Source organism: Gracilinanus agilis, chromosome 2 (genome assembly GCF_016433145.1).
Source record: "Gracilinanus agilis isolate LMUSP501 chromosome 2, AgileGrace, whole genome shotgun sequence".
Lineage (NCBI taxonomy): Eukaryota > Metazoa > Chordata > Mammalia > Didelphimorphia > Didelphidae > Gracilinanus > Gracilinanus agilis.
In genome coordinates this window covers 279,477,640-279,497,095 of record NC_058131.1, presented here as the reverse complement: position 1 = coordinate 279,497,095, position 19,456 = coordinate 279,477,640, and the positions used below count along the sequence as shown (strand labels likewise).

Here is a 19,456-nt window from a genome sequence, read left to right as displayed (position 1 = left end):
TGCAGTTTCTTAATAATAGCAGGTGGAGATTTATTTGCCAAGGAGAAAGCAATCTACCAGAATGAAACCTCTGATTATGAATATTTCCCCCTCTCGTTTCCCACCGTCTGATTTATGCTTCATTATTCAGAAAACTCTGGTGATCTTTGTGGGTATTGTTGTTTTGGCAAAACCAAGCAAAATATTAGGGTGCTGAAATCACAATTCCCCCCCACTATGTCTGCAAATACCCATTTGATTGACTGGTTGTAAATAACGTCCTCCAGGCAGAGTCTGTTGTTACTGTTCTCCCCCTCCCCCCCCCCCCATTTTCCAGGGAATGTGTGGCATTTTAGCCAACAAAATTGAGGAGTAATTAATAGATATTTCAGTTTAGCTCCACACAGCTAGCCAGCCCACCCGCCTGTCTTCTCTTCCTCCTTCCCTCCCCGCCGCCAGCCTCACATTTAGATATAGTCCTCCTGCCAGTAAAGCCGGGGAAAGTGGTTATGTTGTGCAGGTTAGGGAAAGGGATCTCTAAAGTTAACACCATGTCTAGCCCAGGGAGAGAAAGAGAGACAATTGTTTCTGGCTGGACTCCGTTCCCAGCTCTACCTGTCTCTGCTGTTCCTGAACAGTTGGAAGCCACCCATTTGATGAATTAATTAGGAAGGGGCTGTTTTTGGTGAACACAACAGCTCTGATATCAGCATTCAGACCTTTGCCTGTCACACACTATTTTATTTTTACTACATTTACTCATGCTGTAAAAATAGAACACAGACGGTATTCTTTCTGAGAGTTTTCTATCAGGGAGCGCATTCAAGGCCAGGCGAGCTAGCTATAGCACAGGCTTTCCCTCTGAACAGCACAGAGAGATGAGGATGTTTTAGGTTCTCATTCATCTCCATCAGGAGCCCTTCATCCTGAGAGAAGGGGAAGGGGGAGAGGTTAATACAGATGTATGAATGCCCCTGAACTGGGATCAATGGGGCTGTGATTTAGGGCTTCACCCAAGAACTGGATAAGTCGAGTACTCAATCTGGACCGAGCAAAAATGGCTCATCCACTTTGTCATCTTTGGCAGAGGGTGTGTGAGTGTGAGTGAGTGAGTGAGTGAATGTGTGTATAAGAAGAAATTATGGAAATAGATTAACTCCTCAAGCATCATATTGGAAAATCACCCTTCCTATTCCCAATTTTGGAGTGTGGAATGGGGATCAGAATGATGGTTCACTGTCACCTTTGGGGTGGTTCTGATGTCATATTTAATGAAGTAAGAAACAATAATTAATAACTCACATCTGGTGTTAACTCATTATGAGTTATATGGCCCTTTTGGCCAAATGCATAACAGTGGTCTGGTTAAAATGGCAAGGGTCCTTTAGTACTACATTCCTAGTTTTAACATATGTATGTGTACAATGATTATATTAATTATATCATTTATATGATCATATATATTTTTCTAATAATTATTGATGAAAGTGATGCTAGTAATCATGGTGGCCCCAGCAAATACAACCAGAGAGAATTAATTGCAATGTCCTCGGTTCTGAACAGAAAACTCAATAAGAGAAAATGGCATTGTTCTTCTGAAAGCCTTCAATATTGCTGGTTTCTTAAATTTAAAAATATATATATAAATTTTTATATTCCAAATAAATTTTGTTTATGGCTCGAAGACTATGTTTTCCTGCCCAGTTTTCTTATTTATTGGCCTATGTTTCTATTACTAGCTATTTGTCTCTACCTATATTCATAGTCTAGTCTCTGACTTTTAATAGCTCTGGCATTTTGACTTGCTAGTAAAGCAACTATTAAATCTTGACTCCTGGGGATCTTCTGGAAAGTCTGAAGACTTTCATCCCCCCCTAGACGGGGGGGAGCTTTGCTGACCTAATCCCTACCACTCCCAATGATAAGAAAACCCATCACCCTTTTTAATGATGTGCCTTTTCCAGATGCACAATTCCAATATTAATAAAAATAACCCACGTTTCTCAAGAGACCTTGATACCTAGTACAGTCCCCCCCCTTTCTTTTTTGCACATTTAGTTGGAGAGCTTTTGTTCTTGTAAATCTTTATCTCTCTCTCTCTCTCTCTCTCTCTCTCTCTCTCTCTCTGTCTTTAATTTGTTGCAGGTGTTGTTGCTAATGAGCACGCTCTCTTCCCTTCTTACAATGAAAGACAAGCCAGACCCCAGGTACCTGGATGGATTGGTAGCTGAAGCTTCAGAAACTTCATAATAAGTCGCCTGTGGCTAGAAGCCAAGGTCAGCTGGTCTCCTATTAGTGCCTATCCCCTCTTCAAGTAGAGCAAAACAACCCATCCCCCAATCAACACCTCAGTGGCTTTTTATTTTTTCAGATGAATCACAAGATAGCTGTCACTTTAAACCCATATGAAAGTCTTTCTATTTTTTTGGTTCAAAACATTACATTCAGTCCCAAAGAAGACTATGTTTCCAGCTAACATGTATACTACCTGACTTTATTTTATTTTATCTAATTCAGGCCGGGGGGGTTTCATTTTAAATTCTTTCCGGCACACCACATCATACTTTAAGGATGCTTTAAACCCTTCATTGATTGGAAGGACAAAAATTAAAAGCAATCTGATCCAGCCTCATGCAAGATCCCTGCGGGTTTTCTCCCTATCCCATTTGGAAACCCTGTCACCATTTGAGAGTGCGCCAGATTTCATCTGCTTCATCTCTAGGAAAAGTCACCCACCTTGTTATGCCAAGATTAGGGGGATGTGAAGTTATGGACAACTTTTTGATCCGCCTATCAATAGTGTGAGAAACACTGGCTCTGAATTTTCCACATCAGCTGGCCAGACCTGCCTTCGGGACAAAGAGGTTCCGTCTTGCCTACGAACCAGTGGTCCTTGGGTCTCTGGAATGTCCCTGGCCACTCCTGTTTAGTAGATGTGGCATCTCCATGTTGAGCCCATCATTCACTCCTAACCCAGACGCTGCCTTTCCAGGGCCTCTCCAGGCCCGGAGTCCACCGCCTGCACCTGCTGTCATGCTGCTCTTGGCATCCCTTCTGTTGCACTGCCTCCCATTGGCCATGGGGGACTACGACATTTGCAAATCCTGGGTGACCACAGATGAGGGCCCGTCCTGGGAGTTCTACGCCTGTCAGCCCAAGGCCATGAGCATGAAGGACTATGTCACGGTAAAGGTGGAACCCGCTGGAATCACCTGTGGAGATCCCCCAGAGAGATTCTGCACTCATGTAAGTGGATGCCTTTCTTCCCTGTTGGCCCATTCAGACTAAAAGCCTGGGGATGGGTAGACAGGGTGGGATAAACCACCAAGGCAGGCGATGCTTCCAGGGGAGTTTCCAGGTTCTCAGTTCACTGTTGTCCGTTCCCTTCTCTGCCCTCCCTCACCCTCACCCCTGGACATGTGCAAAAGTGCAGGTTACTCAGCAGACCACAGGATGCAGGATAAGGTGACCAAGTGAAAGCTGGATCCTGATCCAATGGGCACTTCTTCCTCCTTAACACGCAATGGTTATACATCACTATCCCTTCCTCTTCTCCCGCCCTCTCCAACCCTCCCCAAAGTAGCAGGTGCTGCTTTTTCAGTCCCAGTCAACTTGATGACATGAGTATGCTTCATCTGGACGGAGGCATTGTTCTAGGGAGAGCAGGCAAGGGCCGGTTCACAAGGTTTAGAGAGTCGTCCAGTCCTCCCTCCTGGACATGCTTTCCCGATGATGGCTTAGAGGAATGCTCCTCTGCAGACACCTTGGCTAGGTCCAATGACCCTGCCAACAAGCCATCCCAGTCGTTGCCTTTTGGGATCACAGATGTAGAGCCATGGTTGGCCCACAGGGGTTGACCCCTTTCATTTTAGAGTTGAAGAAACTGAGGCCCAGAAAGGCTATGTTATTTGTTCAAGGTCATCCAGGTAGTCAGTCAGAGTGGAGCCATAACTGAAACAGTCTCCAAATACAGCTCCCAGTTCTTAATACCATACAATGATCAGAATAAATGAGAACAGTGATTCTGCTTTTTATTAGATATTAATGAGAGGTGCTCTGTTATTTTTCAAATCCATAATTTCATTAGTATTTGTTGTTGTTCAGTCATTTCAGTTGTGTCTGATTCTTTATGACTCCTATTGGGGGTTTTCTAGCAAGGACACTGGAATAGTTTGCCATTTCCTTCTCTAGCTCATTTTATAAATGAGGAAACTGAGGCCAACCAAGTTAAGTGACTTGCCCAGAGTTGCCCAGCTAGTAAGTATCTGAGGCTAGATTTGAATTCAGGAAGATGAGTTTTCTTGACTAGGATTCTATCTACTGAATCACCAGCAATTCATTAATGAGAAATTTCCAATAAGGAAACTGGGCATAATGGATAAGGCAAGTGGATTTGGAATCACAAAGATCTGGTTTCATTTATACCCTGCCTCAAGCACTTCCTGAACAAATCACTAAACCAGCTGGTGCCTCAGTTTCCTTATCTGCAAAATCAGGGAGTTGGACTTATTGGCCTTAAGGTCCCTTCCAATTCTTTTTTTTTTCCAAGCAAGATATCCTTTATTAATAGGGGCATTCAGCCTACTAATAAAGAACAGGTGTAGCTGCATTTTCTTTCTTTTTTTAATAGTCCCTTCCAATTCTATGATCCTACTATTATGGCAATTATACTTAATGTCATAATCTTAGAGAGTTAGGGGGGTAGTTGGAAGGGGGCACCAAGATGTTGAGTGACTTTTCAGGATCATACCACTATCAGAGACCAAGGAGGCCTTGAACTTAGACCACCTCTCACTAGTGAAAAATAGCCAGAAAAAATTAGGATCAATGATACCAACCTTACATTTGTATTGTTGTGTATCAAGCATTTTTGCATAAATTTCTCACGTTGGCTCTCACAAGAGTCTAGTGAGAGGGCAGGGAGCGTCATGCCCATTTGGAAGTGAGAAAATCGGGCTGAGAGAGACTAAGTTTCTACCTACGATCATGTGATTAATAAGTGGTGGACACAGGAATAAAAATCCAGATATCCTTGATGCCTGATAAAATGCCGCTTCCTCAACCCTTCTGATTCTGTGAGAAATCACTTGGTAGATCCAAGCCTACCTGAACTCCTTCCCTAAGTTGTGATGCAAATCCTTTGTGACCTTGCAAAGGTCTTTCTGTTTCTCTGTTGAAAATAGAGATGCTATTGCTGATCTACATACATACACACACAGTTCCATGTCGAAAATTGAATTTCTGGCATGCAGAGATCCATCCAAGAGGATCCACACGGATGAGGGTAAACCCTCCCCGTGCCTGTAGGTGACTGGGAAGGTCGCCGAGAGTCCAGGACTGGGAGAGGGCAGGGCTTCCAAGACAAATTGGATGAACGCCTCGGCATCCATGGCTTTTCAGAGCTGGGGAGGGGACAAATAGTCCAGAATGAGAGTACTTTGGAGGTAGCAACCTTATTCCTAGCATGTGAGAGAACTTCTCTCCACCCTCCAGAGTGAAAGACAGCCACTAGCTCTTGTATTTAAAACCTCGAATGTATTTTTTCTTTTAAATATTAATCATTGCCTTTTATTTGGCATACCGCAAGGCTCATTTGGTGGGGGAGGGGAAATGGCTGATTCATAATTCAAAAGACTCACTTTTGTTTAAAGAGCTTCAGGGGTCAGAAACAACCGTAAAAGCCAGGTCAGAAACCCTCCCCATCCATATCCAGTTAAGAATAATAACCTCCTTCTTCCCTGACCCCATGCCCCACTCCCTACCCCTTGATGGAATCTTGTCTCAAGACTGGCAGATCAAGAACCAGGCATATCTAGCCACTGGCCGGGATGGGTTGAACTTGGACAGAGTCCCCTGCCTCCCCACTCATCCCTGTTAGGATCCCTTCTCCTCCACACACACCCCTCTCCCCTCACCACCAGTCCCCACGTCCACCCCACCACGTGAGTGAGAACAGAATAAACTGGAAGCACCCTAAAATAAGACATGTCTAATAGGGTCTCCTGGCAGCATCTTAGCACCTCTCCACCTGTTGGCCTGCCTTAAATATTTTATCATGGGCTGCCCTCCTGGCCTTGCCTTTGATTACAAATGTGCAGCCCATAAGAACAAGACTGTCTGGTTTGGCGGGGAGAGTATTGTACCTTTGAGGTGATGGAGACCATCCTTTGAGGACTTGGCTTCCCCGGGAGCCCCAAGGGCTGAACCGTGACCCCTGGGAGTTCACTTGCAGGATGGTGGTAGCTAGAGTAGGTGTGTATTCCCAGATAGATCTCATATATGTGTGTGTCTATAATACACATGTATTCTAGAGCTGGGTGTATGTCCCAGATAGATCTCGTGTGTGTGTGTGTGTGTGTGTGTGTGTATATATATGTACAAAATACACATGTAATATAGAACTGTGTGTCCCAGATAGATTTCCTAAGTGTGTACATATGTTATACACATGTATTGTAGAAATATGTACATGTCCCAGATGTCTCATGTGTGTATATATACAAACAAAATACACATGCATTATAGAACTGTGCATGTGTCCCAGATATATATAGAGAGAGAGACATATATATATATACATACACATATATTATAGAAATCTGTGTATGTCCCAGATATATCTCGTGTGTATATATGTATACATACAAAATACATATACATTATAGAGCTGTGTGTGTATCCCAGATATATCTCATATATATTTGTGTATATTTATATACATGTATTAAAGAGCTGTGTGTGTGTATCCCAGTGCCTCTCAGTCTCCATGGATCCTACAATTTAAAGCTGGTAGAGATCATCTTGGTTTAACCCCTTCATTTTACTTGTAACCTGTGGCCCAAAGTGAAGTGACTTGGTCTTGGTGTCACAAGTAGCATCAGAAGCAGAATTCGAAGCCAGCTTCACTGACTCTCAATCCAATGATGTTTCTATTACACTACTAATAATAGCTGCCACACATCCACTATCTCAAGGTTTGCAAAGCACTTTACATACATTTGTGCATCTGAGCCTTATGACAATGGCCAAAAGGGGCATAACTCACATTCTCCCCATTTTACAGATGAGGAAAGTGAAATCTAGAGATAGCAGGTTACACACGTAGTAAGTGGCAGAGGTGGGTTTGGACCAAGCGAGGTCTTTCTTACTTCAACCCTAGGGTTTTATAGGCTCCATAATGCCATCTCTTATTTAAGGCTAGAAATAAACAGCAGAGCAGGTATAGTCAGGATTGATTTTATCAACTAATCCCTAACTGTGATTGCCTTAAAGGTCAGTGTGGATCCCTCACAACAGTGGGTCCTGTGCAGCTCTGCCCTCTTCCCTGTTGTTAGCAATTCTGTAAACACGACAGTCCCATCTTCCCTCCATCCAAAATCAGCCTGTCCCCATGCTAGGAAAAAGTCACGATGCCAGAGACCGCCCATACTCTGACCAGGTCTAGCTACACGTCTAAAACTCTGAGTCCGAAAGCCTGCTGCAGAAGGCAGACCAGGACGAGCAGCAAGGAACAAAGGAGTCGCTGGTTTTTCAGGGGTCTGGGGTGAGAATTCTCCCTCTCTGCAGCCTCTTTCCTTCTTATTGTTCTCATCAACGCCCTTCTGGCAAGGCCACCTGAGAAATGAATTGTAAATTTCACTCTAGCGAGGAAGGGGAGGGGAAGATAGACAAGATAAATGAATAAATAAAAACCTGGATGGTTCTAAATGCACAATGAGAATTAATAGGGAAGAGCTCTCAACCAAGGATGCTTGGGCAAGGGTGAAATTTGAATGAGAGCTGCAGGGCTTCAGAAAGGGGAGCATGTCACCTTCTCAGCTTGGGGGGAAACACAGAGCCCCAGGAGCCACTATTTGGGTTTATGGACTGAGGACAGGGGGGGAAAGAGGGGGAGCGGACGTTACCTGTAGACATCTCTGCACTCTCAGCCTCCCTTTGTGGAGGGTGGGAGATGGCTTGGCATAGTAAATAATTAGGCGTTCTCTGCAAGGAAAAAAGGTTGCCAGCTAGCTAGCTACCTGTGCTGCTTATAAAAAAGGAGGAAAAAACTTTCTTTGTGCCTTGGAGACAATAGCTAGCCTCCGGAGAGAGATGGTGGAGAGAGAGTAAGAGCCAACGTCCAGAACTGTCCTTTGTGCTGTCATGGCGGTATCATCATTACCTCAGCATCTCAGTGGCCACTTAGCTGAGTGGATAGCGAACTGGGGACTCAGAGGCAGGGAGAGCCAAGTTCAAACAATACCCCAGGCCCTAACTGGATTTTGGCCAAGGTACTTCTTGAAGCCTCAGTTTCCTTGTCTGTAAAATGGGGGTGATTAAGAGCACCTGTCACAGGGGTGTTGGGAGGATCAAATGAAATAATATATGTATAGAGCTTTGTATGCCTTAAATATAAATGCTAGCTATTATTACTTATGGATACTGTAGGACCGGAGTGGGGTGGTAGGGCTGCAGATCCAGTTCACTTATTTGATAGTAGCAAGTTAAGGTGTTTGAAGGATTTTAAGGAAACATGTGTGTATGTATACACACACGCACCTATGTGTGTGTGTATGTAACATAGTCATAGATATGGTCAGGTATATCTCATAGATACATATCAGATATATCTCCTAAATATGTATATGTGTATTATATATATGTGTGTGTGTTATAGAGGCTTTATCTATCCATAAATATAGATATATATAAACTAAACATAAAATATATGTATGTAAATAAACATACATACACACATATATTGTATATATACATACAGATTTCAATTGTTCAGTCTTTTTTTTTTTAGTCATGTCCAATTCTTTGTGACCCTATTTGGGGTTTTCTTGGCAAAGATACTACAGTGGTTTGCCATTTCCGTCACCAGCTCATTTTACAGATGAGGAAACTGAGCCAAACTGAGCGAAGCGACTTGCCCAGGGTTACCTAGCTAGTAAGTGTCTGAGGTCAGATTTGAACTCAGAAGGGCAATTCTTCCTGACTCCAGGCCCAACACTCAGTCCACGATGCTACCCAGCTGCCCCCTCTGCTCATCCACACGCACACACGTGTATGCATTCTCTCTAGATATTTATATCTGTCTCTTTATATACATATCTATATATCTCTTTATATCTATATATAAAGGCAATATAATTCAGTGGGGAAAGAAAAGTTGGATTCCAGTTCTGCTTCTTAAAAAACTTCTGCTACTTAAAACTTGTATAAACTTGGGCAAGCTGACATTTCTCTGAGCATCCATTTATTCACGTCTAAAATGAGGATTTGGGACAAGAGCAAAGGTGCCAAATATGTGGTCCCACATTACAACCCAAAGCATGCTGGAGTGTGGCAAAACTGGATTAAAAATGTAATTGAGAAACATTTTTTAAAATAAATAAAAATACAATGAAATTTTTTGGGGGGGATGCTAATATGTGATTTTCTAAGTCATCTTAGATCCTCACGTATGGTTTGGCGGCCTTCATTTCTAGTTAAGTTTGACACCATTGGATTAGAGGACGTCTAAGGACCTTGCCAGCTCTAAAGCTATGATTTCATGATTTCTGAAGCAGCAGCAGTTCTTTCTTAGTACTTGGAGGGGCTTCTTTCTCCTGAGCTTGACCCCCTCAAAGGTACCATGAAAGGTTCCCTTTTCTAGATTGCAGAATCTTTAAAAAAAATTTTTTTTTAATCCTTACCTTCCATCTTGGAATCAATACTGTATATTGGTTCTGAGGCAGAAGAGTGGTAAGGGCTAGGCAATGGGGGCCAAGTGACTTGCCCAGGGTCACACAGCTAGGACGTGTCTGAGGCCAGATTTGAACCTAGGGCCTTCCCTCTCTAGGCCTGGCTGTCAATCCACTGAGCCACCCAGCTGCCCCCAGAATCTTAAAATTTCTAGCCAGATGGGACCTCTAGGTCAATTGTGTCATTAACATAGCCCAAAACTCTTATCTCCCTAGTATTACACTTGTTTCAAAGCAGTTCTTTATCAAAGTGGTATAGTTATCCCAGTAGTCAATAGCCATGTGTAAAAAAAGAACTGTCCTTGAACACCAGTTTCTTATTTGATTTTAACAGCTCTGTTACTCAGTTTACTCACTCACCAAGTTTATACTGCCAAGGCTGCCACACAAATTAAGTGATGGCAGCCAGATATAGAGTTAATGCTCCCCAAATCTCTTTCTTTCATATCAATAAATATTTGACATTGAATACTGCATGTAAAATTAAGGTCAGAGGCTCCATGCCTCTCGCCAGACCTCAATATTTATGGAAAAGTTCCCACTTATGGAATGCAAAGCTGCCATGCTGGCTGACTGAGGTCTTTTTTACCCACAGAATTCCTTCCCCTCAGCCCCACCAATGAGTATGAACACACATGCACTCCATCATTAAACAAACATCTACTGAGTACCAACTAATGTACAACATTTCTCTGTTGGATGCCAGGGGGGAATAGAAGGAGAAGAAAAAGACAGGGATTCTGGGAACTGTAGAAAAAAATCCTTAATGGAATCTGGAATCAGAAGGCCTGGGTTCAAAATCTGACTTAAGCATAATAAGCATAATAATAATTTGTGGTGTCTTGGGCAAGTTGTTTCATTTTTGTGGGTCCTGGTTTCTTCATCTGTAAAACGAAGGCTTTAGCCTCCAAGATTACTTGCAGATCTAAAACTATGATCCCAAGACTTTTTTCCTAGAAAAGCTTATAGTCTAGTTGGGAAACCAAGCCATAAATGTGCAGAAATACAAAAGATGAATAAGTGCTCAATATAGTAGTGTAGGAGATCTATATATAGTATAGGAGATCAGTGACTGATCAGTTTCCAAGAGAGAGGTACAGGCAGAAGTTCAGAAGAGGCAGCTTCTGGTGTGGGTCAGGAAAAAGAATGTAGGATCAAAGATTTGGATCTAAAAGAGACCCTACTAGAGACGGGAAGTCCTAAATTCAAATCTGGCCTCAGACACTTCCTAGCTGTGTGATCCTGGGCAAGTCACTTAACCCCCATTGCCTAGCCCTTACTGCTCTTCTACCTTAATAAAAGAGACCTTAGAAGCTGAAAGAGACTTTTATAACAATCTAACTCCACCCTCTCGTTTTACAATTGAGAAAACAAAAGCCTGGAGAGGTTTAAGTAATTTGTTTGTTGCCACACTAGTAGTATGCAAGGCAGGATTTGAACACAGGGCCCTCACATCACATTTATTGCTTCTTCCACTATACCATGAGGGATTCAAGCTACATTTTAAAACATGGAAAGGACCTAAAAAGATAGGAGAGGAAAGAGTATGTCTAGCCCCCTTGAATCTGTCACCCCTTGCCCCCAGTTTTTCTCTCTGATGAATCTCCAAGTCCTATGGTATTTGAAAGGCCAGCGGATCAGAGAAAATGCAGAGAGGTTCTGGTAGTCTGGTCCATCTCTGACCCTCAGCTAGAAGCCACTTCGGAGATTGAGTTTCACCCAGTCACTTTAGTTAAGACAGTTCAATGATCTATTTAAATGCCCGAGGCAGGACCCTGCCTAGGATAAGAATAGTTCTGTTTGATGACATCTTGTTATACAGTGAAATCTCCTTCCTGGGGAGCAGAGAACCGAGAGAACTGGGGCAGCAGCTTGCCTTGGTCCAAGAGGCCTGTCAGAGAGGTGCTGGCCTGTGGAGAAACAGAAGGGAAAAATTCTCTACAGCAGGGCTTCCTGACGTCTTGCATGTGTGGAGTACTTGTCAATTTCTAAATATTTCCTGACACACCTTGGAGGAAATCAGTAGGCATCCCATACCTGATAGGGGAAAAAAACCTAAATAAAAATATGTACACACACAAACATATATACAGCTAGATAGGCAGCAATAGATAAAGCTAGATAGATGGATGGATGGATAGACAGACAAACAGACAGGACAGGAGAGAACAGACAGGGAGATAGATAGATAGATAGATAGATAGATAGATAGATAGATAGATAGATATAGATAGATAGATAGACATACAGGCAGACAAACAGACAGATGATGAGGAGAAAAAAGAAAAGAAAAGAAAGAAAGAAAGAAAGAAAGAAAGAAAGAAAGAAAGAAAGAAAGAAAGAAAGAGAAAGGAAGAAAGAAAGAAAGAAAGAAAAGGAAGGAAGGAAGGATAGATGGATGAATAGATGGATGAATAGATAGATATAGATAGAAAGAAAGACATAGATGGACAGGCAGGCAGGCAAACAGATAGATAGATACATAGATCCATAGATAGCTATGTAGATCCATAGATAGATATGTACATACATACATAGATAGATACATAGATTCATAGATAGATACATATATACATAAATAGCTACATAGATTAGGTAGAGAGCAAGGGGTACTGTGGTGGTAGAGAAATGTGGTGTGTGTGTGTGTGTATGTGTGTGTGTATTGGGGGATGAAACTGGGGGTAAAGGAGGATAGAACGTCTTTCAAAGAACAATCCCAGTCATAGATTTTAAAGCTGTACGAGATGGAAGAGCTTCTCTAATTCAAGCTGCTTCCTCTAGGAAGGCAAATGATATCATCCTGTTTTAAAGATAAAGCAACTGATCAGAGAATTGTGGGATTTGTTAGAGCTAGAAGGGATCTGAGAGGTCAAAGGATCATAGATTTAGCACAGGTGGCACCTTAAAGGTCAACTAGTCCAACACCCTTACTTGTTAGAGGAGAAAACTGCTGCCTGAGAGAGGGAAAGGATTTGCCCAAGGTCAAACACCAAGTCAAATTAGCAGAGCCAAGACTCAAGCCAGTCTTTTGTCTTCAAGTTTGGAGCTTTTCCCCAAGCCATTGATGGCCAGAGAGGTTAAGTTATTTGCCCAAAGTCATAGACCTAGTTAGTGGCAGAGGATTTAATTATGATAATGAAAAGGGAGGAAGGCAGAGAAGACAGATGTGACCACAGTGAATTGGTCACTCTAGGGAAGAGAGATTAGGGATCACAGGCCACTTATACTTAAAGCAGTTGGTCAATCTGCAAATATTTATTGAGTGCCTTTAATGTGCACAGCTGTGTGCTCAAGGTTGAGAAGGATACTAAGAAAGTTAAGAAAAGGTCTTAGCCTTCCTGCAGGCTTGTAGTCTGTATAGGTCAACCTACTGTATGAGTGCTTGCAAAGAGATCAGTACCTCACAAATGGGCATTTAGAGGACAAAAAAGTCTCCCTGGGTTGGGATAGTCTCGGAAGGCATCAGTAGGGAATAGGATCATAGAGTTAGTGCTAGAAGAAACTTCAGAAACAATCTAGTCTATCCTTTTTATTTTACCGATGATAAAACCGAGGCCTTAGGAAGTGAGATGGCATATTAATCATCAGAAGTAGAATTCAAATTCAAGTCCTCTGACTCCTGAGCTGGGACTCTTTACACTCTACCAAACTGCCTTAGGTCAGGACTTGAACTCATCTTTGAGGTTTAGCTGAGATTCATATAGGCAGAAAAGAGGGGGAAAAAGTAATTTCTCAGCCTCATTGCCCCCTTTCTGGCTCTCCTCCACACTAGCAACAGAAGAAGGCAGGGCTGAATGGAAACCAATGCATCTTGGCCAGAGAGAAGGGTTCTTTCACAGAAATAGTGGGAAATGAGATGAGATGAGTAGTGAAGATGGCTTCTACCTGGATGAGGTCATGGTCAGTTCAGAGAACTGAGGGAACAGTAACTTACAGTCCCTTCAGTTTCCCCCTCTGAAAAAAAAAAAAGATTGGGTCGGACCAGGCGATTTCCAGCTCTCATCTAGCTCCAACTTCTGTGATTCTACATGAAATTTTTTTTAGTGGAGGTGAGGGAGTGAGGGAGTGAGGAGAGGGGCAGCAGAGCATATGGGCAGATCTATTTGAGGGCAAGCAGGAGAAGCTGCAGCCCTGCCTGAGACATAGCCTGCTCACAGGCAAGTCGGCCAAAAGATGGGGCTGGGAAGCGTGCTCCCTAACGGCCAGCTCCCAGCTCCATTCTCAAGGATGAATTGATTCGATTGTGGGAGGTGAGGGAGAAAGGAGCGCACTGAAGCTGCTTTAGTTTATCGTCTGGGAAGATGCATTGCTAGGATCCCCCACTTGGGTATACTGAAGAGGCGTGCACTGCCTGCATTTCTGCTGGCCAGCTAGCTCATCCACAGCCCAGCCTCAATTATCTGTGATACTGGAAAGGAGCAGGGATGTCGGGCATAGGAAAAAGCAGATAACTTCCAAATCACCCCTCTCTGGTCTGCCTCTTTCGATTTCTACCCTCGGTGGCCAAATCGCTTACGCCTATCAAAACTGGTTTCAGTTCCCCTAGCACATACAAACTCCTGGTGGATGCTGTAGTAGGACACGGCATTGTGGCTGCAGACGATGCCGTGATTCCTGGACTCCATTCCCATTTTAGCCACCAATCAGTTAGGTGACCTTGAGCAAGGTACTTAGGAGCATGGCTATAGACCTGGAAAAGACCTCAATGGCTTACTAGTCCCAACCCTTCATTTTACAGATGAGGAAACCGAGGCCCAAGAAGGTTGTAACTTGCCCAAGGTCACGCACGTGGTGTCAGAAGCAGGATTTGAACCTGGATCCTCTAGAGCCAGTCTCCTTTCTAGTCTACCCTGCTGCCTTCATGTCTTCCCTACTGCCTAACCCTGGGGCCTCAGTTTCTTCTATCTGTCCAAAAAAAGGGGGGGGGGAAGAAGGTGGAGATTGAATTAAATGATCCCCTCTGGCTCTGACATTTTAACTCCTAAAGTGCCTTCCAATTCTAATACCAAGAAGTATTTTTTTAGTCACTAAACCAGTTGAAAGTTGGACAAGAAGAAAGGTTTAGAAGCGGAATGGGTATTGTAGGCCAGCATTAGCGATGGTTAATGTTTCTTTATTTGCTTGGACCAGTCCTGTGAAATTTTTTTTCTCTACTTGGAGAATTCCAATGTAGGAAATTTCCTACGTTGGTGAAGATTTATAATTTATCAGACATTTATAATCTTACAGAGTCGTCTGGATCACTGAGACATCAAGTGACTGGTCTTTAGTCACCTCTCGTATATATTCTAGAGGCAGGACTTGAACACAGGTCTTCTAGACTCCAAAGCTCCGTCTCCACTAGGCCATGCCAGCAACAGGGAGGGGAGGAGGGAAATCAGCATTTGTATAGAACCTACTATCTGCCAGGCACCATGCTGTGTGCTTTTTATACATCTCATTCAATAAGTACAGATCAAAAATACAAATGCAAACAGTCTAGTTACCTTCACAAGGACCACAGGAGTGAGAAAGGGTGTCCCAAAGGAAACCCAGCGCCCTTTTCTTCTCTTATCCTTTTTGCATGGTGATGCAAGTGTAACTCTCAGAGGAGCAGAAGTCATTTTATGACCTCTCTCTAGACCCTGAGTCCTACGTTTCTGGTCTCTACTTCATTATCATCCAATTTGGCTCTGACCATAAGGATCCTAAGAGCCTAGATCTAGAGAGAGAACACATTTTAAAGACCATCTCAGGGCAGCTAGGTAGCACAGTGGATAGATTTGGAGTCAAGAGGACCTGGGTTCAAATGTGACCTCAGACACTTCCTAGCCGTGTGACCCTGGGCGAGTCACTTAACCCCCATTGGCTCTTCTGCCTTGGAATCAATACAAAGACAGAAGGTAAGGGCTCTTAAAGATAAAAAGAAAAAGGACCATCTCATCCAGCCCCCTCATCTCATAGTTAAGGATCTGAGATTTCAGAGAGGTAGCATGATATACCCAAAGATTCACAGAAGAAATAGCCAAGCTAGGATTTGAACCCAGGCCCTGTGATTTCAAATGTAGCAGTCTCAGAAAGGAAGACCTTTACTATAGGTGGCACTCAATAAATGTATGATTCAATCCAGCAACAACAAATTAAGGACCTACTGTGTGTGGAATGCCTAATGATGCTAGGTGTTCATGGAGATACAAAACTTGAATAAGACAGGGTCCCTGCCCTCAAGGAGTTACCGTCTAATAGGGGATTGGCAAGCACAAATAACTAATTCAAAATCCTCCATAATAGGGGCATAAAGGGCAGCAACTGGTACAGTGGATAAAGTGCCAGATTGGATATCAAGAAGACTCATCTTCCTAAATTCAAATCTAGCCTCAGACACTTCCTAGCCATGTGACCCTGGGCAAGTCACTTAATCCTATTTGCCTCAGTTTCCTCATCTGTAAAATGAGCTGGAGAAGGAAATGGCAATCCTTGCCAAGAAAAACCAAATGGTATCAGAAAGAGTCAAGACACAATTGAAATGACTCAAGAGCAGCAGCAATAACAGGCACCTGATCTGTTCCAGGTAGAGGAAGTGCCAGCAAAATGAGATCTGAGGTCTGTGTGCTCCCCTGCATCCTCATTCTGGGCCAGGGTACCATCCTCATCCTCTTCATCGTCACCATCTTCCGAGTGGGAAAGGACCCTAGGCATGATCTAGTCCAACTCCCTCATCTTACCTGTGGGAAAAAGGCTTTGTGACCTACTCAAGGTTACTCTACACGCTGGCATCAGGAGTCAAGACTAGAACACAGGCCTAATTCCTAGCCCAGTGCTCTTTTTTCCCCCTTTTGTCTTAGAATCAATACCTTGTATTGGTTCCAAGATAGAAGAGTGGTAAGGGCTAGGCAATGGGGTTTAAGTGACTTGCCCAGGGTCAAACAGCCAGGAAGTAATCTGAGGCCAAATTTGAACCCAGGACCTCCCAACTCCAGACCTGGCTCTCTAACCATTGAGCCACCCAGCTGTTCCTCTCCTCACCCACCAAGTGCTCTTTCTAAAAGGCAAGAATGGATTGCTGAGAACTTAGAAAATGACTTATTGGTGTGACTACCTGTGGTTTATCCAGCTCAGAATCTGGTCGGACTGAGGCATCTGGGGCCACTTTGGTGGGAGAATGTGATTGTAGTCCATGACACGAGCCTGAAAAGTTAAGATATTCCACCAGTCACCAGATCACCTCAAGCCAGGTAGCAGCCTCCTGCCGGCCAGAGGCACTCTGAGGTTAATGAATTCTCTTTTTGACCTATTTTGGGTGTTCTCTCATACATGTAGCAAGGCTACAGGGGTGACTCAGCTCTGCTTGAGTGGTTCACCCCACAACGCAGGCTTTCTCTGGGTGCAGACAGGACAGAGGCGACGGTGACCTCCTTAACTGGCATGAACTGGAACAATAGCAGCAAGTACCAGAGAGCAGGGGTGCTATTGAGAAAATGAGGGATGGGGGTGGGGGAGTGGTAATAATAATAACTCACAATTCTGGAGCAGATTTCTTGCAACATTACCCTTTGAGGTAGGATCTGAAAGCACTATTAGTCCCACTTCACAGATGAGAAAATTGAGACTTGGGGAAACGACGTGACTTGCCCAGGATCACACTGTCAGTGAGCATCAAAGCTAGAATTCAAACCTAGGTCTTTCCTCCTAATACTAAACCAAGGAGTACTTTGTTGTGTAGTTCAGTCATTTTCAGATGTGTCCAACTCTTTAAGACGTCATTTGGGGGGTTTCTTAACAAAGATACTGGAATGCTTTGCCATTTCCTTCTCCAGCTCATTTTAAAGATGAGGAAACTGAGGTCAACAGGATTAAGTGACTTGTCCAGGGTCACACAGCTAAGAAGTATCTGAGGTCAGATTTGAACTTAGGAAGAGGAGTCTTCCTGACTCCAGGACTGGTGCTCTATCCACCATTTTTTTACGCTTTACTGCGGACAGGAAACAAAGAAAGGGGTCTCTCCACAGGAGAATAAAACCAGATTGTTATAAGCAACTATTTTTGCCACCAAACAGAATTAAACTGTTTAAGTTCAATTTATCACACAGATTCAGACTGGGATTGACTGTTTTGTTTTATCAGACTTCTAATCTCATCAGTTCCCAACGATGGACTCTCTCTATCAAGACAGCTCAGTCCTTTCTCTGCCATGTATATTCCTAGAGTTGGTTGGGCATTGAGAAGTAATAATAACGGCTGACATCGATAAAGCACTTTTATGTTTGCAAAGCACTTTGTATGGAGTAACTCATTTGATCTGCACAACAGCCCTGTGAAAGAGATGCTATTAAAGCGAGATGTAATGAAGTCAGTATCCATCAGAAAAATGCCTTGAACTCAGGTCTTCCTAACTCTGAGACCACCTCGTTCTCAGCCCCTGGTGTTACAGGGCCTTTCAGGTCAAAGTCATGGCTAAATCATCAAAATCTGAACTAGCTAAGATAGTCTGTTAAGTGGAGATTGCTTTCGAACTCTGACCCCGGTTAGAAAGGGATCCCACCAGAGATGCTTAAGAGTTGGCTAAATACTGTGTCAGGGAAAGACTGACCTGTGAGTCCAGGTGCAACTCTTCATTTGGGTTCTTTGGTGACCTTGGCGCAACCCCTTTTTCCAGAGATGCCAGCTAAGAAAGGGAGGTGGGAGCTATGCAGAAAACAGCTGAAACCTGGAGGTCCCTAGCATCACCATCATGAAGGTATTCTCTCTCCCTCTGGCCCTCTGTCTCTAGCTCTCTGTCTCTGTAACTCTCTGTCTGTCTGTCTCTCTTTCTCACTCTTTCTTTTCTCTCTCTTCTCTCTCTCTTTCTCTTCTCTCTCTTTCTCTCTCTCTCTTTCTCTTCTCTTCTCTCTCTCTCTTTCTCTCTCTTTCTCTCTCTCCTCTCTCTTTCTCTCTCTCCTCTCTCTTTTTCTCTCTCTTTTTCTTCTCTCTCTCTTTCTCTTCTCTCTCTCTCTCTNCTCTCTCTCTCTCTCTCTCTCTCTCTCTCTCTCTCTCTCTCTTTCTCTCTCACACACACACACACACACACACAAAACACACATACACACACACAGAGGCATTCATACACGTGAACATGCCAGACTTCCTTTCTTCTCTCCTCCTACCACTTTACCTCTTTGCTCTTAGGGGGCAGCTAGGTGAGCTAGGTGATGCAATGGATAGAGCACTGGGTTTGGAATCAGGAATATTCATCTTCGTGGGTTCAAATCCAGCCTCAGATATTTCCTAGCTGTGTAACCCTGGGCAAGTCGCTTAACTCTATTGGCTTCAGTTTCTTCAGCAGTCAAATGAGTTAGAGAAAGAAATGGCAAACTACTGTAGTATCTCTGCCAAGAAAACCCCAAATAGGGTCACGAAGATTCAAGCATGACTAAAACAACTGGATAGCAAATCTTTTGCCCTTAAATATTCCTAGTTATGATGCTACTCTTTCCTTTTCTGTTCCTCAGTTTCCAATTGGAAAAAGGAGGGTTGACCTAGAAGACCTCTAAGGTCCCGCCAGCTCGGTGGTTTTATGATTGTACTGAATACATAAGAGATTCAGGGCCTGCCTTCTATGAACTGACATTCTCTGTCTCAGGCATCCATACTGAGTGATCCAGGGACCAGAGAATGGAAGACCCAGGCCATTTGCTTTATTCTCCATCCTTCCTGCTATCTCTGCCTTTTGGCTATTTGATTACAAAAGGTTGGCAGGGGAAATCAAAGGAGATAACAAACATGCCAATCCA

The 19,456-nt window shown here is 43.4% G+C and overlaps 1 protein-coding gene across 1 annotated transcript in view; it reads left to right on the top strand.

The window, feature by feature from the left end:
• The first annotated feature begins 3,012 nt into the window (after positions 1–3,012).
• Positions 3,013–19,456, top strand: part of NTNG2 (netrin G2) — a 107,588-nt gene continuing 91,144 nt past the window's right edge. The window contains exon 1 of the mRNA XM_044661318.1: positions 3,013–3,225. Coding sequence (XP_044517253.1) covers positions 3,013–3,225 — 213 coding nt within the window. The remainder of the gene's footprint in view (positions 3,226–19,456) is intronic.